Raw genomic sequence first — 24,260 nt, forward strand, 5'->3', positions numbered from 1 at the left:
AAAACTATCCTAGCTTATTTGCATGTTATTTGCATGTTCATTTTATGAGGCATGCTTAATCTGTGCCACTTTTCTCTGTACTTATCAGTAGTAACAGTTTGTTTCCCTTCAAATTAATAGAAATTATACCGAAAAGATTTTGAGGAAGGGATGAAAGGAAAGGCATCGGCAGACTTAGACTTGACACCAGAATTCTTGCACATAAAGCATGTCACCAACCTTCTTAAAGAGGTAAGATATTTTCCCTGATATAATCTGATACTGAGAGCAGCAAATAAACCGGTTGCACACACATTGTTGCTTCTTTCCATGAGACATTTTGGTGCATTCTTCAAAATTAGCAATTCACTCCCCAGGGAAAGTTGGAACACTATTGTATGTTTTTAGTTTGTCCTACAAAACAGTTACAGTGGATACGGTCTACTTATTGCCCTTCAGAGCAGAAATATTGTTCTAATACTTTGGGGTAATTTATAACAGGGGACCTTTAGAAAATTGATAAACATTCCTATTTGATGCCTGTTCTATAAAAGCCCCAAGAAATCCATGAGTAGAAATAAAACACAACCCATGTCAAGTCCTTTGGAACTGCTTTGCTGTATTGAATAAAGATTTTTATAGAAGACCAGATCTCCATGGATTTTAGGTCATCCTTACTCCATTTTCCTGGATTACATTTCTGTGGGGAATCAGTTCTTTTTTTTTTCTTCTCATTTTAGAATTACCCCTGTGTAGATCAAAAATATCTCAGTGACATTTATGCCTGCTCCAAGGTAACCATGAGGCATATTTTCAAAGCACTTAGCCTTCCAAAGTTCCATAGAAACCTGTGGAACTTTGGAAGGCTAAGTGCTTTGAAAATATGCCTCCATAAGTGTCAGCTAATTGCTTGTTTGGATTTGAGGTTCAGAGGAGCAATTGAATATGGAATTATGCTCATTTCTCTGGTGTTCAAAATAGAGAATGTCATGGGAACAAAGTTTGTCCCCATCCCTGCAATTCCATTTAAAATTATTACCGTTACTGTGGATTACCATGCATTCCCACCCCCATGTCATTCTTTAGTTCAAAACCTCCTCACAAAGCCAAAACATTGCATTATAAAGCTTGATTTCTTAATTAGTTTCCCTTAAAGGTGTAGTTTTGCGAAATCATGCATTACATGGGTAAGTGCAGGTGCTAAAATAAAACAACATGGGTGGAGGTGAGAAGAAAAATTCCAAATGGTCAAAGTAGACAAGGAGTAAGAGTGTCCATAAATGTTTATTCATGAAAGTAAGCTGACCCAAAAGACCCTACATGAGCCGTGTTTCGGCACAAAGCTTTCCTCAGGGGTCAATATGGTTCAAGAGAATCAGCAACGCACAGGATGTGAAACATGAAATACTCGAGTACAATACACTAGACTGCATGCCGTGGACAATAGTTTTCTCTTGGGAAGTACACACATACTGTATTTCACAAACATTTTCAGAATAGCCACTCCAGCAGTTTGTTTAAGCTGTTTGTAGTTAAATATTTACTTTTTTATTTCTCACAGAGGGTCTGTGCCAAACTCTGACCCAAGTTGTCCAGCTAAATATCGTCCTGTTTCTAATTTACCATTTATTGCTAAAGTAACTGAAAAAATTGTTTTTGACCAATTTCTATCTCATATGGAGTCTCTACATATGTTACATCCTCATCATTCTAGTTTTCGTACTGGCTACAGCACTGAAATAGCTTTGATTTCTCTTCTGAGTGAACTACATAGTAAATTAGATCAAGGTTTCATTGTACTATTAATATCGTTTGACTTATCAGCAGCCTTTGATCTAGTCAGTCATTCATTGCTCCTGCAACAGTTATTATTGGTATTGTAGGTACAGTTTTGCATCTTTGTTGGGAAAAAAACAAGACTCAATATCCTCTTTTCACATGTTAAAATGTGGGGTACTCCAGGGCTCCATTCTGTCCCTAGTTCTTTTTAACATATTTCTCAGTCCGTTTGCAACTGTGATACAATCTTATGGAATATCAGCTTATTATTCTCCTTATACACTACCCAGATGTTGCTTCTGTTGACCTGAATCCAGTGTAAACATGTCTAGATGAAGTTGCCATTTGGCTCAAGAATCATCATCTAATATTGATTCCAGACAAAACTACTATGTGCTGGATTACTAAAAATGTTCAAGTGCCTACATTTCCCATCCTTTTTGGTAAACCAACTCCTGTGGTAGATTCTTTTAGGTATCTTGGTGTGATTATTGACACACACCTTATCTTGACTCTACAAATCTCTGCAGTTTTATGATCAGGCTTTTCTGTATTGTATAGACTTAGGCCAATCTGTTCTTTTGTGGAGAGGGATATTCTCTTTACTCTTTATCATGCTTTCATGGGATCAGAACTTGATTATTATAATGCCATATATGCAGATGTTACCCAGCTTAACCTTAGGAGATTACAACCTCTACAAAATACTGCTGTACGCGTACTTTGTAATGCAAAGCGTTAGATCATGTTTCTCTCTTGCTTCATCAACTACATTGGCTTCCTATTGATACATGCTTTTGATTTAAAATACTAACATTAACATTTAAAGTGCTTTGTTGCATACCCAACTATTTAGGCACCCTTACCATCCCTGACGTTCCAGCTCATGTTCTTTGATCATTAAACAATCACAGATTGGTATTACCTTCCCCATCTCAAGCACGTTGGGAATCCACTCAGCACTGTACTTTCGAGTGGAGTTATCTTACCAGAAATGTAGGTCTAACCTAAAAAAACCCATTTGTTCTCTTTTGCTTTTAATAGATTTTTAGTTTCTAATGCTGGAGGATGGAAGGCATATGCAGACACCATTACCTTAATACTCTATATCCTTATTTTAGTAGTAGTTTATAGATTGTAATTGTATCTTTCCTGTTTTAATGGAGCTTTCTTCTTTTGAAATTGTTTTAATGTATTGCACACTGCTTAGACTTATTCCCAAATTAGGCGGTTTAGCAAATAAAAAAACAGTCATAATCGTATGGAGCTCTGTGCATTTCTGTTTCCAACATTATATAATCAAGTTTCAGGGTTATTAAAATTTTCTACCCCACCTCCATGGTGCTCCACTGAGGCAGAATATTCTAATAAAAAAGGAAAGAGAATTGTGCTTGGCATGAGACCTCAAGGGAAAGGGGGTAGAACTACAATAAAGGTAGGGTGGATGCACACAAATAGGTATGTACTAGTGTCTTCCAGAGGTCAGGCAGCCTGTTAGGGATAGTACTGACATTCATGTACATAAAGGTTGCCCACCTCTGTTATATAGGGCATCCAGGTCAGAAATGGAGCAGCCAATTTTGGGATGTCCAGAATTTCCAGGCTATTTTACAAAATGTAAAAATATTCCAAAGTATACAAGTACCAAATCATGACCAACCTATGGGGATGGCCCCTTGTGTGACAGTTTCTTGGCAGACTGTTAGCGGGATGGTTTTCCATTGCCTTCCCCTAGTCATCTGCTTGTAGTAAAATCCCTATAAGAGATACATGTATGTTTGCCACCATGTACAGAAGAAGCGGCCATTTTAGAAGAAAGTACATTCCGAAAAGAGTGGCATCACTTGGCAGCCTGTGCATGCAAGTGCTGGTTTCCTAAAATATGCATGTAAGTCCCGAATTTCACAAAACTACATGTATAACATATGTTAGAGAGCCAATTTTTATGTTTTTGATTGTTTTAAACCCAGAAGGTTAAGTACAGTTGCCCCATCAATCCTTCCTTCAAAGCCTTGGTTGAAATAAACAGTTTGCTGACACTGATTCATGTCTTCGCTTTTAGAAAAACTGTAGATTACAGACAGATTAAAACATTGCTTGTTCTTCCTACTGACATTTTGTCATAAGGTGAGCATTTAAAATATTTTGTGTTTTTTTCTGAAAGTAAAGATAAGTTCTGCTTAGAAATGCAAAAAGTAGACGTGGAGGGGCATAATCGAACGCGAACGCCCATCTCCATGGGCGTCTATCTCCGAGAACGGGTATGTGAAGGGGCGGGACAAACCGTATTTTTGAAAAAAATGGGCGTCCATTTTTTTTTTTCGATAATACGGTTTGTGCCAGCCAAATGCATCGGATTTGTGCGGATTTCAGCTGAGCGGTAATGGAAACCAAAGGCGCCCAGCTCAAAAACGACCAAATCCAAGGCATTGGGTTGTGGGAGAGGCCAGGATTCGTAGTGCACTGGTCCCCCTGACATGCCAGGACACCAACCGGGCACCCTAGGGGGCACTTGTAACAATTTTAAAAAAACAGTTAACTACCTCTGAAGTCCATAGCTCCCTTCCCTTGGGTGCTGAGCCCCCCAAATCTCCCCCAATACCCACTCCCCACACCTCTACACCATTACCATAGCACTTATGGCTGAAGGGGGGTACCTAGATGTGGGTACAGTGGGTTTTGGGGGTGGTTTGGAGCGCTCCCATTTACCAGCACAAGTGTAACAGGTGGGGGGGGGGGATGGGCCTGGGTCCACCTGGCTGAAGTCCACTGCACCCACTAACAACTGCTCCAGGGACCTGCATACTGTTGTGATGGAGCTGGGTATGACATTTGAGGCGGGCATACAGGCTGGAAAAAAAAAGTTTTTAAAGTTGTTTTGTTTGGGTGGGAGGGGGTTAATGACCACTGGGAGAGTCAGGGGTGGTCATATGGTCATTTAGGTCACTTTTTTGGGACTTGTTCGTGGAAAAAAAAGGGTCCAAAAAAAGTGACCCAAATTCGTGCTAAAAACGCCTTTCTTTTTTTGATTATCGGCCAAGGACGCTCATCTCTCCTTGGCCGATAAACACGCCCCAGTCCCGCCTTCACCACGCCTCCGACACGCCCTGTCAACTTTGGCCGTTTCCGTGACAGATTGCAGTTGAAGACACCCAAAATCGGCTTTCGATTATACCAATTTGGACGCCCACGGGAGAAAGACGCCCATCTCCCGATTTGGGTCGAAATATGGGCGTCTTTCTCTCTCGAAAATAAGCTGGATAGCCCACTTGAGCTCTGAAGGGCTCATTTTATGAAAGTACACATGTATTGGCCAGGCAAAATCAGGAATTCTCGTATCATTTTTGGGCTTATTCTAACCATTCCCAGAAATGCTCCCTTTGAATCTGTGCATCCCTTGGCAAGTAGCACCATTGTGAAATTGGTGTTTGCATATGTATGCCTTGCCTTTTTATACTTGTATATGCCTTGTACATTCTGTACAACAGTTGTAAACTGATCGCCTATATTATTTTTGTTTTATTTGATTCTGTGCAGCAAGAATCAAATTCTGGAACATCTTGACATAACTGCAGAATCACAGAAAAAGGGAACCTCAACTTTAGTTCACTCACTATATCATTCAAATTGGATGTCATTTCTCTATGAATGTATAGAGCAGCACAAGGGAGACATGTTTCACAAGAAAGGATGCAATCAATCAGCTATTGAGCTCTTGGCTCATTTTTGCTGCATTGTGCTTTTGGTTTGGTCATTTATAATTTTGTTTTTATAAACGTACTTCACCTAATTTATATTTCAGAAGAGATTTTCTAACAGCTAATATGAATGATTTTTCCCCCTAGAGACTGCATACCTGATTTATTGTTGCAAAAATTCCTCTTATCTTTTAGAAAGAATATAGAAAAGATTTAGAAGAAGGGATGAAAGGAAGAGGACTGACAGTGTTGGAAGATACGCCAGATTTGATTCGAGTGAAAAATGCTGCTTTGATATTAAGCGAGGTACATTATTGCTGACAAAGGGGGGGGGGGGAGTTATCAAACTGTGTTAGGCTCTTATTATTTGCCTCTTAACGTGACTTAAAAGGCTGTAATGCAGCTTGTCTTTCTCTTCCACAGTGATTAAGTCACCATGGGTTACATAGTAATGAGACGCAAAACATGTAAATGAAGCTCATTACTGTGTAAAATCCAGATTGTGACTTGCGCTGTGCTTCGGGTGCACACAAAGTCATTTTCTGGGATTAACACCTAAATTGAAACACCAAATTATATAACTGCCCCAATACTCTTCCTCTCTCAGCTCCTGAGAATGTCTCCTCTCGATGTGTATGAAATTCCGTATGTTGTAAAACAGTGCACACACTTTTAACTGCATAAGAGATCACAGTTTTCAGATAGTTGCCTAACATGGGTGAAGCTTTACCTGCATATATTACTTTGAAAATTATTCTTTCGTCTCTCCCTCCCCTCTACCTGTTGTTCTTACTTTGAATCCACTCATTGTTCAGCTTTTTTTTGTGTGGCCCCCCTTCCCTCTGGAATGCCCTTCCACCCGACCTCCACGCTAAACAGTCCTACCTCCGTTTCTGAGCCCTTCTCAAGGCCCGTCTTTTAGCACTGACTTTCCCCTTCTCAACAACTGCGCAGTAGTACCTGACCCTCTGTCCTGGAGTGCTCATGCTTTCCTCTCTTCCTCTGTCCTTGACATTGATGGAGTGCTTTTCTTTCTTTGATTTGTGTTCATATACTGCTGTAATAGGTACTGAAGGGCGGTGTATCAAGTCCGTAATTAACGAAACTAAACTAAACTTGTTATTTTAGGGTCTGTGCACAACTTTTTCTTGTAATGCTGCTTTATTTCCCCACTTCTTTTGAGGTGTGCTGGCATTTTGCAGTAGGTCACTTCACCTTCTTTTTTTCTCTTTTATGTTGTTCTGCTCCACAGAAGGAATATAGAAGGGATATGGAATACGAAATAAAAGGGAAAGGAATGGATATTAACTTAGACATTCCTGATATCAAAAGAGCGAAGAGAGCATCAGAAATTATCAGTCAGGTCAGTACGTAAAACCTTTTCTGAATGCTACGTACTCAGTTTTCAGCACTTGGATAAAGAACTGTTGTTGGTTTCTTGGACTATCTGTTGTTGGGGTACTTGGCTGTATATATGTATTGTAGGGGTCCTTTTACTAAGGTGCACTAACAGATTTAGCATGCGCTAATCGTTAGTGCGTGCTACATAATAAGATGCCCATAGGAATATAATGGGCATCTTATCATTTAGTGCACACTAATTGTTAGTGTTTGCTAAATCTGTTAGCATGCCTTAATAAAAGGACCCCTTAATTTGTATATTGTTTGTTTTGGTTTGGTTTTAATTATATATGTTTAACTGTACCCTGCCTTTGAGGGAAGGCAGGATATAAATAATAAACCTAAAGCTAAACTTCTTGGTTCACAGAAAGACTGCTTGCTAGAGGATGCCATTTTTAAAAGATCTTATCAAGTCTCATTAGTTTTTTCTCCTAATACAATGTGGAGGTAATTCTGTAACTGGGCGCTCACATTTCAGTACAAATTGTGTGTCGGAATGTACAGAATACCTCCACGCTTACGAGTAAGTGGCAGCAAAACACTTGATTGCTGTTCAGTAAGGGCATGTGTACATGGTGTATCAGGTAAATGCAAAAGGAGGTTCACATGGGCAGAACATGGGAGGGGTATGGGCAGTTTTGCCACTTACATGCACCAGTTGCAGAATACTGTAAGTTACACATGCTGTTGCCATATTTAGGTGCCCGCAGTTATGTCAGGTCTATGGTGTATCTACGGGCGCCTATATTTTAGGTGCTTCGATTACTTGGGTGATTACTAGTACTCTATAACAGCATCTGGGCAATCCAGGATCTTACAGCACAGCATTGGGGTTCATAAAAGGAGGTGCCCACTTACATTCTCACGCCTTTTATAATATAGGAAGCACTACTTTTGTTGTGGCATTGCTATATCTGTACTTTGTGGTAAATAATTTGACTAATGCGGATAGTTTAACTTCCCCCTCCAAATTGATAGCCGCTAGTGCCTTGGACAAGATAGCATGGATTAGAAATCAAATGGTTTTTACCCAATTGTTTCTGTGACATTTGGGAGATAGGGGGTTCCAAAATTCCTGTTGATAGCCATCTGGGAGCAGTTTGATGCTTTACAACGGGTGATGTCGGGAGTTTGTTGCCAAAGTATGCCATGTCAAATGATGTACTGTACACGAGCCCACTTGATGAGGGCTCCATCTACTTCTTTTGTGGATGCAACTACTGTTGGGCTGAATATTTCTTTCTTTCTTTATATTCCACATTATCCCAAGGATTGCTTTAGTTTGGAATTCTGTTCCCTCGTCAATCAGACTGTCTAACAATGATTTTTTTATTTAGAAAACAGTTAAATACCTTTTTTTTTATTTAACAAGTATGTTTTGTTTTTAGATTAGTGTTTGCTTGGTTTTGGGATGGATAAATTAGATGTATTTGCCAGGGTATGTTCTTGGTATTTTTGATGTTACCTGCATTGGACCTTTTGGGTCTATGCGGTTTATAAGACCTGTAATGTAATGTAATGCAATGCGAATATTGCTGTGATGTTTGTATGAGATACTGACAGGGATTCTCACTGTAACGGCTCCCAATTTACTTAGATTTATAAAAATGGGAGAAAATAAGAAGGACAGCCTTAATACTTTTTAAACACCAATTGCTTCAAAAGTAGAACAAAACTTAGGACTGCAAAGGGTGTTAGGAAAATTCTGTTTATCTAAAATAGTTTCCTAGTGCTGCCAGTTTAAGAAATGCAATAAACTATTTCAAACTTCTTTATAGTTATTAGGGATTAATGGGGGCAAGAATTCAGAGAGCGACATCCTTTGCAACAAAAGAGGTGACAATTTGTGCAAATGAAAAAAAAAATCCTCCTTGGGTTTTTGTCATAGAAGAAAAGAAACCTATCAAAATATGGCCTTTTGCTAAGATTGGAGCACAAAGGGCAATTATAATGGGAAAATGAAGAAAAGGCTTATTGGCAAACCAGTTAAAGTGCCTGTCAGGTTGGACAATTTGTTCCAGATCCCATTGTTCTCCAGAAATCTTACCTTCCATGTGAAGTTTCTGCTGCAGTGCAGAGCATTAAATTTGTACCAGAAGCTACAGAGCAGACGGTGGTATTAGTTTGTCCACTACTTTCCAGCTGGGGTGCATAAACGTTTGCAAACAATGTATTTGTATATGCACATTAGAATTTAAGAAAACATGAATGAGTGGCCTAGTATTTAGAGCATGGTTCAAATCCCACTGCTGCTCCTTGTGATCTCAAGTAAGACACGTAACCCTCCATTGCTTCAGGTATGAGCTTAGATTGTGAATCCTCCAGGGACAGAAATACCCAATGTAGCTGAATGTAACTCACCTTGAGCTGCTACTGAAAAAGGGGTGAGCAAAATCTAAATAAATAAACATATTTGTGAGGAGGGCAGTTATCAAATTATTTTGCCAGGGTAAACTCGTCTGTTCAAAACTGCCTCTCCCCCTGTCTGTTCAAAACTGCCTCTCTTCTCCCCCCTCCCCCCATGGTAAAAATACTTGCACTGATGCACAAGGTGGGTACTTTTACATTTAAAAAATGAATGCAAAGTGATGCACATAGGGAAGAATAATCCAAAATATAGCTACAGAATTCTAGGTTCCACGTTAGGTTTAGGCCTCACTGTGGACAGTGGGTGGCCAAAAAGTAAACATAATGTAATTTATCTACTTTTGGGATCCCGCTGGGTATTTGTGACCTAGATTGGCCACTGTGGGAAACAGGATACTGGGCTGGATGGACCTTTAGTTTGGCCAAATAGCAGTTCTTATGTACTTTTATTCTTAAGGTTGACCATACAATTAAGTAGTAAGGGGAGGAGTTCCTAGGAGCAGGAATAGGATGGAGTCAGGAATGAATGTATATACGTTTGAATTTTCAAAAGCATATTGCATATTTTTTACTTGACTAGTACCCACACAAAATGGAGGTGCAAGAATGTTCAGGTGTTCTTTCCATAGACAGTTTTCAAAGGGAAAGTAGGTGAATATTTTCTAGGGATATGCACTGGAAAATTTCTTTAATTTTACTTTTCGAATTATTCCAGTTTTTTTCATATTTTTTTAAATGTTAAGTACTGTTTTTGTTTTGGGTATTCTTTTCCTCATTGGTGTACACATTTCTACTTAACGGAGGAATTCTGTGTATGGCACCGAACGTTTGGCGTTACTTCTGCCCTGAATTTTCAGCATGGAAAAGTCATTCTAATGGCTGCAAGACACCAAAATGGGGCAGAAAAAGCAGATCCGTACAAAAACACACCTACACCCCCATTTATAGAACAGCGCGTAAGTGTTTCTTTGCAGATCTGCAAAGGGGCATGGCCATGTTCAGTGTACAGCACTGCATACATCTAGTAGCGTTATAGAAATGATAAGTAGTATTAGTAGGGTGGGCCGTTCCCTTAAAATGCACTCAGTGTTATAGAATTGAAGAGATCCATGCCCAGCTTGCATGCCAAGATTTACACCTGGTTTCAGTTGGTGTAACTCCTCATGCCCTAAGATGAGCATGAATCCTGGTACTGTTCAACAAAGGATGTTGATCTCAGAACACCCATTATAGACTACCGTTGAATGCCAATTTTTGAGCACCATTTATAAGAACAATTTTGTAAACTGCCAGGATCACATAAAGCCAGGTGGTACAGCAAATTTTAATAAATGATAAACAAGGAGCACTGAGGGAAGTAGGTATCAATACTAGCTATTTTACCACTAACTCATACTATTTTAGTACGGGTCCCATTTTATGCAAAGTGATCTTGGGGGCCCTTTTAGTAAAATATAGTGTGTGCTGACAGAATTAGTGTTCGCTAAATGCAAAGAAGCTCATTTTATACCTAGGAGCTTTTTAGCAATTAGTGTGCACTAATTCATTAGCATGAGCTAAGCTTTGGTAAAAGGGCCCCCTAGTTAACTAATAAGTGGGATTAACAGTAAAATAACATGTCGTAATGGCGGCCCACATTGTGCATGCTATTAATGACAATAAAAAAAGCACCAACATTATGGTTTTTTCTTATTCTGGTTTGAAAACAATATGAAATCACATTGTTTCAAATGACTGCTCATCCCTAACACATTTCCTTTAAGAACTGGTGCACATTGTGGCATTAAAAAGTACCCACTTGCTTTTCAGTTATGCAGGTAGTTTGACGTCTGCCCCCAAAGTCACTATTGAGTCACTGCTTTGAAAAATACTCCAGAATAAAAATGTACACTTTATACAAATGCTATACAGCAACATGTGGATAGCCACTACCTTTTAGAGCTTACAATCCTGACAAGACACATGGAGCAAAAAACTTAAGAGGCTTTGGGCTAAGGCAGTGAGGTATCTTTCAGATAGGGAACACGTATTTATTTACATCCTTTTATTTACTGCCTTTTTGAAGACATTACAAATATAGCAGTAAAAATATTCAACTAACAGTATACATTGTGATGCAAAATGCTACTTACAATGTCAGTACAATACAGAGTAAAACATCTTATTAGACAGCATAGGATATAAGCAAAGGTGGAACACGTGAAGAGGCATTTTCAAAAGGATGTCCAAGTCAGAAGAGGGATGTCCACATCAGAATATCCCAAATGGACTTCCATCTCACATGTATTTTTGAACAGAAAGTACGTCAAGATTTCCTGTTCGAAAATAGGTGAGATGGAAGTCCGTGTGTTGGAGACGTTCTGCATGAACAGCCATTTTGGAACCTGGAATGTCCAAATTATAATTTAAGAAAAGAGCTAAAGTCCCACAGTTTACTGTCCACCGCACTAATCACTAGGCTACTCCTCTGACCTGCATGATGCTCAGGATGCTGATAACACCTGAAACTCTCAGCCTGGTATTCCTTTCAATTTCACTTTCAGGTTAGAAGGAGGGGAATAGCAACCACTGGGGAATTAAGGAGGTGTCATGCGTTAATCCTTCCACTGGCTAGCTTCTCAATCAGAGCACCTTTTTGTACCCTAGATATGATTGAAACAGGTCTAACGAAGGACATCCTTCTTTTTAGACGTTTCCCTCCCTTCAGTAATTGCTGTTGAACGTCCTGATTTTGGGCCCTCTCTAGTCTCTCCCAAAACACACCTGCAACATTCCCCCTTGCTATTTGGATGGACGGCAGTGTCGGAAGGCCAAATCCCGCCTTTGCAAAATCAGGATTTGGATGTTCCAAGCATGTGGACGTCCATTTTGGCATTTTGGGACGTCCATATGCTTTGAAAATAAGCACCGTAAATAAGGTCACAGGATTTAGGAAATAAGGGAACCAGTGTAAAGAAAATTGCACTTGAAGTCAGAAAGATGCGTGAGTATGATCTTAGCTTGAGTATGTGCAGCTGGTATTAGTCCTTGTGGGGTACAAATGTAACAAATAAGTTAGTTGCGTCTTCCATTGAAGGTCTGGGTGAGAGCCAAGCCTTTATCTGTTTCCTGAAGCAGAAATAGTCTTGTGTTGAGGGAAGCCTTTCATGGGGTGCATTCCAGAGGGTGGGGGGTACTCTGGAGAAGGCTCAAACTATGATTTATGGTTTGTTGATTTTGATATACCACTCTTCCTGAGGACATAACAGAGCAGTTTACATATATTAATTTAAAACAAATTATGGGTAAAGCTGCAAGAACTCGGGACTCTGCGCCTGGGGATAGTGGGTGAAGAGACGGAAGTCAGATTTCAGGTAAACGAGTCTGAGGAGTAGTTGCCACACTAGCTACTCTAAAACTTTCTCCTTGCCCTCATAAAAAGAATAAGGGGCCCTTTGACTAAGCCACGTAAGCGTCTACACGTGCCCAATGTGCACCAAAATGGAGTTAACGCACGGCTATCGTGTGGCCCTTGCGGTAATTTCATTTTTGGCACAAGTGGCATTTGGCATGCGTAGGCCATTACCGCTTGGTTGCTGCGTGAGACTTTACCACTAGGTCAATGGCTGGCAGTAAGGTCTCAGACCCAAAATGGACGTGCAGCAACTTTCATTTTGCCACACGTCCATTTACAGCAAAAAGTTTTAAAGGAGGCTTTTTTACATGCGTAGTGAAAAATGGATTGGCGCGCGCCCAAAACCTGCGCCTACACTACCGCAAGCCATTTTTCAGTGCACCTTAGTAAAAGGACCCCTAAGTGAGAGAAACTCCACCATCAGCTGCAGTTATCTGTGCAAACAAGGTCCATTTGATTACTATACAAATGGAAAACATACAAGCTTCCTTAAACCCCTGATAGCCTTAGAAAATATGGAGACAACCTCAAAGTGCTGAGATCCAATTTAAAACCAGCCAGGGACCCAATAGGTCAGACATCAAGGAGGTAGTTTAAGAAGGTTTAGATATGTAAAAAAAATTTCATATCTGTAAATCATCAAACACATTATAATCAGTGATTTTAGAAGTCACTGTTTATGCCTGTGTGAATTGAACAGATTTGCAAGGGTAAGTTCGGCACATGGTTTAGGTACATCATAAAATTATTCATTTTATTTTTTGTTATTCAAGAGAAATACACATATTCTGCAAAACACATCCCTGTTGGCATTTGCACCTGCTCTGTAGCCTGCATAACTGTCAGTTAACTACTCTTATGGAGGAGTGATTGAGTGGGGAATTATGTTTGCCCCTCTGGTGTTCGAAACCACTAAAGCAGCCAAAAAATTGTTTTCAACCTCACATTCTTAATTGGTTCCCCTTAGATGTGCATCTTTGCAAAACCCGGTATTTCCACTTAAGTACCGGCACTTAATATACAAAGCCCTGAGTGATGCCACTTTTATTTTAAATGTGCTTTTTTTTTTTGTAAAATGGCTGTTGTGAGCCTTTTGTAAATGTGCTACAAGCAGTGAATGTCCTATCCTGGACATCCCTTGTCCTGTGTAAAGAACATATACAAAATTGGGCTTTAGAGCCCTCGTTCTACAGTATGTTAGTGCATGTATTTTTCTTAGCAGTAAGAATTAAATAAGTAGTGAATTGTTTAGTATTGTCAAGGTAAATGAATTGATCGCCAAATATATTTGAATTGCCATCATTTTTCAGCTAAGGTGCTCTTTGTTGAATGTATTACTGAAGTGGTGCTGTGATTTACCATGAATGTACCAGAAAAAAAAACTTAAATGAATCACAGAATTTCTGGAAAAGGGTTTGCATAGATAAATTTCCGAAAGCAGAGTGTGCTCTGCCTACCAAGTTCAGGTCATCATAAAATTTGATTTCATAACTCGCTGTTAATTTATAAGCTGGTGTTACTACTTTGTTTTTCAGTTGAAGAATGAACCTCATTTAGAGGCCTGTTAGTAAGTGGTGTGAAAATTGCACCTTTCAGTGAAATTTTACTACAAAAAAACTTCTCGAAGGGTTTACTAAGAAGAAGTACCATAGTATTTCAGCTTAATAAATTCTGTGGGTCCAATATTCAGACCACGGGAGGCATCCCGCATAAGTGTCACGATCGGCGCTGACACTAGATATTGAATACTGGGCAGTTCCTGATGACCAGCGTTGAATATCTGTTTTTGTTTTTTGGCCAGCTCAAACTTAACCGGCTAAGTGAATATTCAGCTCTGGTCGGTCAATTTGGCTGCTAAGCTTAGCCAGCCAACGCTTGAATATTTGCAGATAGTTAGCTATATAGCGGTTAGCCATTATACATGAACCACGAATATTCAGCAGAGATAACTGGTTGTCTCCCACTAGTGGTTAGTCATTCCTGGCCAGTTAAATAGTGCTGAATATCGGCTGGTATAGGAATTTTGCTCACTTTACTACATCTGGGAAAAATGAGCATTTTCCAGCTGTGGCAGCATGTGATGGTGGCCTCCTCTTCATGTTCCATCTTTTGAAGGAGCCCTGTGTGCAAAATAGGATTCACCCAACAGGACTAATCTAGCCTTGGGTTTACCCTATTGAATACAGGAACTTGTAGTCTTGCTTTTCTTAGGGAATGCAGGGGTCCTTTTACCAAGCGGCAGGGGCTGTTTTCCCCAAGCGCCAGGGCCCTTTTTACCGCAGCGGGTAAAAAGCCCCCAGACAAACATGGCCATGCGGTGGGGAGCCCTTACCCCCACCCATTGAGGTGGCGATAAGGGCTCCTGCAGTAACCCGGCAGTAACTGGGCAGCGTGAGGTGATGCCTGATTACCGCCAGGTTACCGCCATTCAAACCATTTCTGGGTCTTTTCTTTTTCCCCCGGAAATAGTGTACACTCAGGGTGGAACTACTGCTGGTGGCCGCATTGGGCCGGCAATAGTATCAATTTAGCGTTTGATAAACCCGCGTTAGGCTTACCAACACTTTGTAAAAGACCCTCACAGTTTGGAAATCAGAACTACAAGTCCCTTCATGCAATAGAGTAAGATCTGGATCGAATCAACCCTTTTGGGAGAATCTTAAGCCAGTTGGCAACTCTAGTGCAAAATCTCTAGTCTGTGGAACAATCCCATCCCCCCCCCCCCCCCCCACCCACCAGCCCCATTTGATGTTTACATTTTAAAAAAAAGTACCATCTGGTTAAGATTCACTCCCCTTGTGGGCCAAGTGAATGTGTGGGATCAATATGCTTCATTTTGAAAATTGGTGCCCGTAGGGGATTTTAGGATAATCATGGGGAGGGGGGTTGCTGTTTTGAAGGGGGCTCTTTGTGGGGCTTAACCAAGGAGTACTTCTTTAAATTATATTTCCCAGGTAGAGGTAGAGGGAAAAGTCAGGGGAATGCCCCACTGGCCACCAAGATTTTTCACATGTTGAAAGCAGGGGCTTTTACAAGACCTTTTGAACCCTTTGATTGGTAGTCCAGGAACATGACCAGGTAATGTTCCCAGCAGAAGCATTAGTTCACTTTCTTGAGATGTTGCTAACTTTCTGTGAGTACAACAGCTTGAAGATGTGTTGTGAGTTACTCTACCACTACTCTTTGCGATTCCAAGAAGCTGATTAGCATGGGTTTGTATTTGGCCCAGCTCATTAGCATGGGCATTTTTGGCCTTTTTTTTTATATAGACATGGAAAGAAGATGTGGGAATATGCAATAATTTACTTTTATTTCTATTTAGTTTGCAAAATCACTGTTTATCACATGCGTGACTACTGCACTGTAAATTGGCTTCTTGATATCCTGAACAGCTGGATTCATTTAAACCCATGAGTGCTAATCCTGTGCATATTGTATTTTAAATGACAGAAGGAATACAAGAAAGATTTGGAGAGTAAAATTAAAGGGAAAGGAATGCAAATAGGCATGGACATCCCAGATATCCAACGAGCCAAGAGGGCTTCAGAAATTGCAAGCCAGGTATGTAGTAAATTCATTTGGATTTACCTCACACTTTTTTCCAGTAGTACCTCAAGGTAAGTTACCTTCAGGTACACTAGATGTTTCCCAGTCCCTGGATGGCTCACAATCTAAGAGATCCTTTTACTAAATGGTGGTAAGAGTGTTTACCATGTGGGAAAATGCACTACCACAGGGCATACTCAGGCCTCCTGTGGTAGTGTTGGTATCTGTGCATGCTTTCCAAGCGCTAAAAAATGCTTTTTATTAGTGCTTGCGGTGTGTTTGGGGGGAGGGCGAAGAGTAGGTATGCTCAGTGCTAATCAGCGCAGCTTCATTGTCACACTCCTACCGATTAGCGCATGGTTAGCGCGTGAGTCCTTTCCACCTACTAAACAGTTGTTGGTAAGGGCTCATGCACTAATGGCCATGCACTAGTTGGGAAATTAGCATATTGTCATTAATTTAGGAAATGAAAACTCAACCATTTCACAGCTATGCTAAAGGTGGCCTCGGCAAGCAGGGAAATCCATGCACTAGTCACAGCACAGGCCACCTTTTAGCACAGCTTAGTAAAAGGGTCCCTAAGTTTTTACCTGAGGCAGTGGGAAGGTTAATGACTTGTCCAAGATCACAAGGAGCAGCAGTGGGATTTGAACCAGGCTCCTCTGGTTGTCATCCTGGTCAGGGGCCTAGTTAGTATTGAGTGAGCCTAGCAAGATGCCCAGGGCTGCCCAGTGGTAGAAGCTGCTTGCTGCCCTGTGCTCTCATTCCTTTTGTCACTTCTGTCTACCCTTCCTGACACCTCCCTCCCCCCACCCTGGTGTCCAGTGTGCAGGCCAGCATCGTTCTGTGGCCTCTTCCCCCTGCACAGTACTCCAGAGTCCTGGCAGCTGACCTGTAGAGGTAGCAATTGTAAACGTTTCTGTCTTCACCTGGCTCCGCCAGTGCCTTTTCTCTGCTGTTTTACTTTGGGAAATACACATTTCTGATATCTTGTATTTTAGTTTCTATTTTTGTTACTGTGGTATATATATAGGTCTAGAATGTGTTTGCTTTTGCAATATTGATTACTGAAGCTCTGAAGGGATTTACCCTCCCACATCCCCACTACCTTGAGAGAGAGAGAGAGAGAGAGAGAGAGATGGTGTCATAAGGGGCCCATCTTAATTTTTCCAGCTAGGACCCATTCAGTCCTAGCTACACCACTGATCCTGGTGCTCTTAACCAGTAACCACTAGCTACTCCTCCACAGATTTTCAGTGAAATGCACCACACATATTTTGGGTACATCACAGCATATGGAACAGCATCTGAATTAGCACACGTTTTAAGTTCATAAACAGTAATATCATTGCAGAGGCTTCAAAACATAATTTGAATCCTTGGCACCTTGGCAGTAGGTTTCCAAATTGTGCAATTCAATCATTATCATTTAGACTCTTAAAGAATATAATTAGTATTAACTTTCTGTATCAAACTAACCTCAAACCAATTCCTTCCCCAAGAAAAGACCTTAGCATTGAAATTTAGTTAAAGAGAGGTTTTTTAGTTTGTTCAGAGTTACACAGTGTGAGACAAAAATACTGTCTTCAAGTTTGTACCTCTGTGATGTAAGCTGGGCGCGGTAAACCCTATGCCAGCTTGGAGCTGGTGTTGCAGTTTGTAGACCATTGGGGAGCAATGGTGAGCCCTGTCCAGTATGCATTTGCATGCTAGCAGGCCCCCATTCCCCCCAGTGCAACAACCCCCCGCATGAACTGATGACCCAACAGACAGATCCCCCCCCCCCCAAGGAACCGATGACCCAACCAACAACCCCCCTCCAGCTACAGAAACTCCCTTATATGGTGTGAAGCCCTGCCCAGCGCATCCAAGGATACACTGAGCAGGGCTGGGCGCCACCATTTTGCAGTCAGCGCCGAAGGAAGAGGAGGGAGGCCTCCCGCACTTCTACCCCATGATCAGAGAGAATTATGTGCTTAAATTTGAATGCTATTATCTCTGATTATAGGTGCGGTAAAGCCCCATGCTGTTCCAAAGCTATTTTTAGAGCATTGTTTGGAATAGCGCAGGGCTTTTGATCATCTGCCTGTGAGTGAGTACAAGGTTTTTTGATAACTAATTGTTTTATTTTCAGTTGGCTATGAGTGGAGGAGTGACCTAGTAGTTAGGGTTGTGGACTTTGGTCCTGAGGAACTGAGTTTGATTCCCACTTCAGGCATAGGAGCTCCTTGTGACTCTGGGCAAGTTACTTAACCCTCCATTGCCCCTTGTAAGCCGCATTGAGCCTGCCATGAGTGGGAAAGTGCAGGGTACAAATGTAACAAAAATAAAATAAATCTACAGACATTGATTTATCTTTGGAGTGCAGAAAAGACCATTGGAAACTCATCCAGGGTGTCTTCTTACTTTAGCTCCGTTAGATTTTCAGATTTGCTGTTTGGGGTTGCGAGGCATGCTGTGGGAGCAATTACTGCTAGCATTATTTAAGGCAGAATGTTTTTTGACATCTGCACTGCTGTTGATTCACTTGGGAGAAAACGACATATGTACAGTTAAAGGAGTAGAGCTGATCTATCAAATGAAAGAGCTTTGTTCATAGCACATTGCTGTTATTCTTCCACTCGTTTTATTTGTTCCCAGATTATCCCCAGGTTAGTCTGGAGTGATGCCAAGAATGTGAAGGCTGTCAAGAAGCTTCACAGGAGAGTTAATGTGGAGGTTTCTTGATTTGTTAATAGGTTGGGGGGATTGGTTTTGGTCCATGATTTATTGACACTTTATACTGTCCAGAAGGGATTCATCTGTCGGACACTGGTTTGGACATATCTTTAGCTGCCATACAGGACATGTTGGAGGCTTGTGTGAGACATAATCAGTCCACAGTTTCTTTACTGGGGGGGGGGGGGGGGGGAGTGGGAGCAAGCTAGGCGTATGATGAAGTTCTTGTCCATCCTTTTATGTAGTTGGTTCCTTGGGGTTATTAAAGAGCAGATGATGTGGAAGCAGTATCTGGGGGGAGGGAGGTTCCGTGTGCATCACTGTCATGGGCTCCATCTCTGGCCGTCTTCAAATCTAAGCTAAAAGCCCACTTTTTTGATGCTGCTTTTAACTCCTAACCCTTATTCACTTGTTCAGAGCCCTTATTTTATCATCTTCACTTTAATATTCCCTTATCTCTTGTTTGTCCTGTTTGTCTGTCCTAATTAGATTGTAAGCTCTGTCGAGCAGGGACTGTCTCTTCATGTTCAAGTGTACAGCGCTGCGTACGTCTAGTAGCGCTATATGATAAGTAGTAGTAGTTATTGCTGGTACATTTAATTAAAGAAATGTATACGGCTTCACAATTTCAGAAAATTCCTTTTTCCATGTGTAAAGGTAATCAATAGAAATAAAACATGGAAAAGAAAATAAGATGATTTTATTTATTTATGTTATTTATTTATTTATTTGTAGCATTTGTATCCCACATTTTCCCACCAATTTGCAGGCTCAATGTGGCTTACATTTGCCGTAATGCCTGTTGCCATTTCCGGGTAACAGAATACAAGTGGTGTTGCGTTAAGGTGCATACATACATGGTAACATAGATGGAACATAACATACATGGAACAGTTCATGGTATATATATATACCATGTGCCTATATACATGGTAAAGAAGAATACATTATGGTATTGCATGAAGGTTCCTGAGTGACAATTGGATTATAACATTCATTAGGTCGTCGATTATGGAGAGACCATGTTCGACATAAGGATTAAGGTGATAGTACTTGCTCACTAGTAGTAAAGAGGTTAAACAGTCAAGTGATATGATTTTGATTGTGTCTAGGTCGTGTACAGTCTTATTATTTAGTATTTAAGATGGCTGTTTATGGTATGCCTTCTTGAACAGATCTGTTTTCAATAGCCTTCGGAAGATAGTTAGATCTTGCGTTGTTTTTTATTGGACATAACTTAATACATTTCTTGATTAGCTTTCGAAGGTTGCCCTTCTTCGTCAGATCGAAAATAAGCAAACGTTGCTAGATGACAGTATATATATAAGTGAAACATCAAAGCATTTTAGTAGCAGTCTAACAGGATGGGGGTGGATAGGTGAGAGACAGGGAGATATGCATAGAGACAGGAGGGTGACAAACAAAGCAGTACATTTCTATGGTTTGTAATGGGCTAGAAAACCCAGATCTTTAAGTCCTGTCTGGTGGGTGTCAAAATATTTAATCACTCTGACTTCAAAGGTCTTACGTTCCTGTACTGTTTTAAAGTTACCTTTCAGGATTCGTACTATGAAATTACTGGTACAGTGTTCTGGTTTTGTAAAGTGCTGCCCCATGTGTAAAAAGATCTGTATACACAGAAAAGCCTTCCTAAACTGACTTCTGTAATAACAGTGATCAAACAATGGAGAAACTGGGAAAAGCACTCAAAGTGCTAAGAAGAGCAGAAGACACCATCATGGCAACACAAGATCTTACTGGACAAATCCAATGTAGCCATGTTTTGGTGGCTGCCTGCATAGGGGCACAGTAATATTTCAAACACATGAGGTTTGATTTTTGCACCTTCTGAATTGTAGATTGCATTTTAACAACTATTCGTGTTCTGAGACCTTATTGTCTTCACTGGACATTGTTTCTTTGTGCAGGCAGTCATTGAAACATAGCCGCATTGGGTTTGTCTGATAAGATCTTGTGTTGCTATATTGGTGTCTTCTGTTCTTGGCACCTGGTTTGCTTATGTTGGTTTTCTCCAGGGCTGTTGTTTTTGTCGACTGGCTTCTGTTGTAGACCCTCCATCATAACAATCCAGATTTTTTTTATAGATATAGATATATCATACAAATAGATCACTGTTACCCTTAACTAAAATAAATGTTTCAATGAACTGGATTACTGTAACACAAGTAAAAAAATATATATATATACATATACTGGATGAAAAAATCATTGTCATGTACAATAATTGTTTGTTTTAGAAAGAATACAAGAAAGACTTAGAAACTGAAATTAAAGGGAAAGGAATGCAAGTGAGTATGGATATCCCAGATATGCAGCGAGCCAAGAGGGCTTCAGAAATTGCAAGTCAGGTGAGTATTAAAGGCATTGAGAACTTCCAATGAAATAAAATATAATGTATAATTTTAAGGAAGTGTACCTCTGACAGAGGAATATATTTCACATCTTTATTATTAATATAGCCTCACAGTTAGTGGTAGTAGATATCTATCTATCTATCTATCTATCTATCTATCTATCTATCTATGTGTGTGTATCTAGATAAATAGGTACAGTGCACTCCATTTAAGTGCACGTCGGATAAGCTCATGCTCTGTTTAACTGCATGCTGTACTTCGGTCCCGTTTTTGGCGCCATCAATTTCTATGGGGACAAACCGGTTTAGCGCACCACTGATAAGTGCAAGATTTGCTTATATGCATGGTTTAAGACCACTGCTCTGCAGGAAAGACTCTGCATAAGCGCGCGCATGAAATATGGAAGCTGATTGGCGCATGACAACCAACGAGATTTCAAAATTTACCGCCCCTTTAACTGCCACAGGCAGAATAAGCGAAAGAATGTTGTTAGAGTGTACACTGGGGTCGTCGATGTCGCGCAACTGTAAGACTTTAACACTGGCTGAACGAATAGAAGTTCTTGAAAAATTAGAAAACAAAGTCAAGCATCTATTGCTAAAGAATATGGTGTCAATCCCAGTCAAATTTCACGTATCTTGAAGCAGAAAGACCAGCTTCTGGAAGACTGGCAAAGCAATACAAATCCACAACGGAAATGAAAACGGGTGCGAAAAGCTGAGGAGGTAGAAGATGCTCTTCTTCGGTGGTTTTCTCAAGTCAGGAGCAGACAGTTTCCTGTCAACGGTCCACTGCTTATGGAGAAAGCTAATCAGCTAGCTGAAAGTCTTGGACTAACTGAATTCAAAGCCACTGTTGGATGGTTTGAAAGATGGAAGGAGAGGAACAACATAAAATTCAAGAAACAGCATGGTGAAAAACAAGACGCTGATGACTTTGGTGCTGAAAATTGGGTTGTTTCAGTTCTTCCTACCATCTTGAATGAGTTTGCACCTCATGATATTTTCAATGCTGATGAAAACAGTCTCTACTGGTGAGCGATTCCTGATGGAACACTTGCATTCAAACAAGCCGAAACTACAGGAGGTAAAACGTCGAAGGACCGACTGACGATCCTCCTTTGCTGCAATATGGATGGGTGTGAGAAGTTGGAACCACTCGTCATTGGAAAGAGCAAACAGCCCCGTTGCTTCAAGAATGTTAAGCAGCTTCCTGTGTCATATGAGGCTAACACAAATTCATGGATGACTGGGGAAATTTGGAAGCAGTGGCTAAAGAAGTTAGATACTAGAATGTGGGCACAAAAGCGTCAGATTTTGTTGCTTTGTGATAATTGTGCTGCACACAGTGATGATGTCAGGCTGTCTAATGTTAAGGTGGTCTTCCTGCCACCAAGCACTACCTCTCTGATCCAACCTATGGATCAGGGCATAATAGCCAATTTCAAACAACAATTATTGGGCTCTTGTGCTACGTCGTCTGATGAGCGCTATGGATGACCAGACTGGCAAGGATAAATGTGCTGTTGAACTGGCTCATAATCTATCACTGTTGGATTCCCTACATATGCAGAAAGAAGCCTGGAATCATATTACACAGGCAACCATTGTGAACTGCTACAAGCGGGCAAGCTTTGTTAGGGATGTGGAGAGGGACGAAACAGATGCAGCTGTTGCAAACGTGTCAGATGAACAGGCTATTGACATCCCAGCCAGTGTTACTGAAGAGTTTCTTCACTACGTAGCTGTTGATTGCGATCTACAAACAGCTGACGACAGCACTGATGTCCAGATATGTGCCTACACGCAGGCAACGGCTGATGATGGAACAGATGATGAAATGAGCAGCGAGGCACATGCTAACGAAATTCAACAACCTCCTGTCACTTTTGCAAGAGCACTGAAGAGTCTCAACACCGTGCGGGCCTATTTGGAGGCCACTGGATGTCAGTGCTATGACAGTTTTTACCGTCTGGCAGACGTAGTCTATGGAACTCACAGACACAAGCGTGTACAGAGGACTATGATTGATTACTTCAAGTAAGCCTAACGTCAGTTAACGGAGACTGTATACAGTACGTATAATAAACAGTACTGTACATATGTTTATCAGATGTCCAACTTCTTTGTGTCACAATGGTTAAGTGCACACTCCAGTTAACTGCATGTATTTCTTTGGTCCCAGACCCTTGCACTTAAGCAGATTGCACTGTACATATATAGATAGATACAGATATATACTTATAGATATATGTAGATATATAGATATAGGTAAATATATAGATACATAAGTACATAAGTAATGCCACACTGGGAAAAGACCAGGGGTCCATCGAGCCCAGCATCCTGTCCACGACATCGGCCAATCCAGGCCAAGGGCACCTGGCGAGCTTCCCAAACGTACAAACATTCTATACATGTTATTCCTGGAATTGTGGATTTTTCACAAGTCCATTTAGTAGTGGTTTATGGACTAGTTCTTTAGGAAACTGTCTAATCCCTTTTAAAACTCTGCTAAGCTAACCGCCTTCACCACGTTCTCCGGCAACGAATTCCAGAGTTTAATTATGCGTTGGGTGAAGAAACATTTTCTCCGATTTGTTTTAAATGTACTACACTGTAGTTTCATCGCATGCCCCCTAGTCCTAGTATTTTTGGAAAGCGTGAACAGACGCTTCACATCCACCTGTTCCACTCCACTCAATATTTTATATACCTCTATCATGTCTCCCCTCAGCCGTCTCTTCTCCAAGCTGAAAAGCCCTAGCCTCCTTAGTCTTTCTTCATAGGGAAGTCGTCCCATCCCTGCTATCAGTTTAGTCGTCCTTCACTGCACCTTTTCCAATTCTACTATATCTTTCTTGAGATGCGGCGACCAGAATTGAACACAATACTCAAGGTGCGGTCGCACCATGGAGCAATACAACGGCATTATAACATCCTCACACCTGTTTTCCATACCTTTCCTAATAATACCCAACATTCTATTCGCTTTCCTAGCCGC

At 40.8% G+C, this 24,260-nt stretch overlaps 1 protein-coding gene across 1 annotated transcript in view; it reads left to right on the forward strand.

Moving 5' to 3' along the window:
- The window catches only part of NEBL (nebulette), a 208,206-nt gene that overhangs the window by 119,164 nt on the left and 64,782 nt on the right, over nucleotides 1-24,260 (forward strand). Inside the window, 5 exon segments of the mRNA XM_030201905.1 lie at nucleotides 121-231; nucleotides 5,652-5,762; nucleotides 6,709-6,819; nucleotides 16,069-16,179; nucleotides 21,141-21,251. Of these exon segments, the coding sequence (XP_030057765.1) occupies nucleotides 121-231; nucleotides 5,652-5,762; nucleotides 6,709-6,819; nucleotides 16,069-16,179; nucleotides 21,141-21,251 (555 nt within the window).

Source organism: Microcaecilia unicolor, chromosome 1 (assembly GCF_901765095.1).
Source record: "Microcaecilia unicolor chromosome 1, aMicUni1.1, whole genome shotgun sequence".
Lineage (NCBI taxonomy): Eukaryota > Metazoa > Chordata > Amphibia > Gymnophiona > Siphonopidae > Microcaecilia > Microcaecilia unicolor.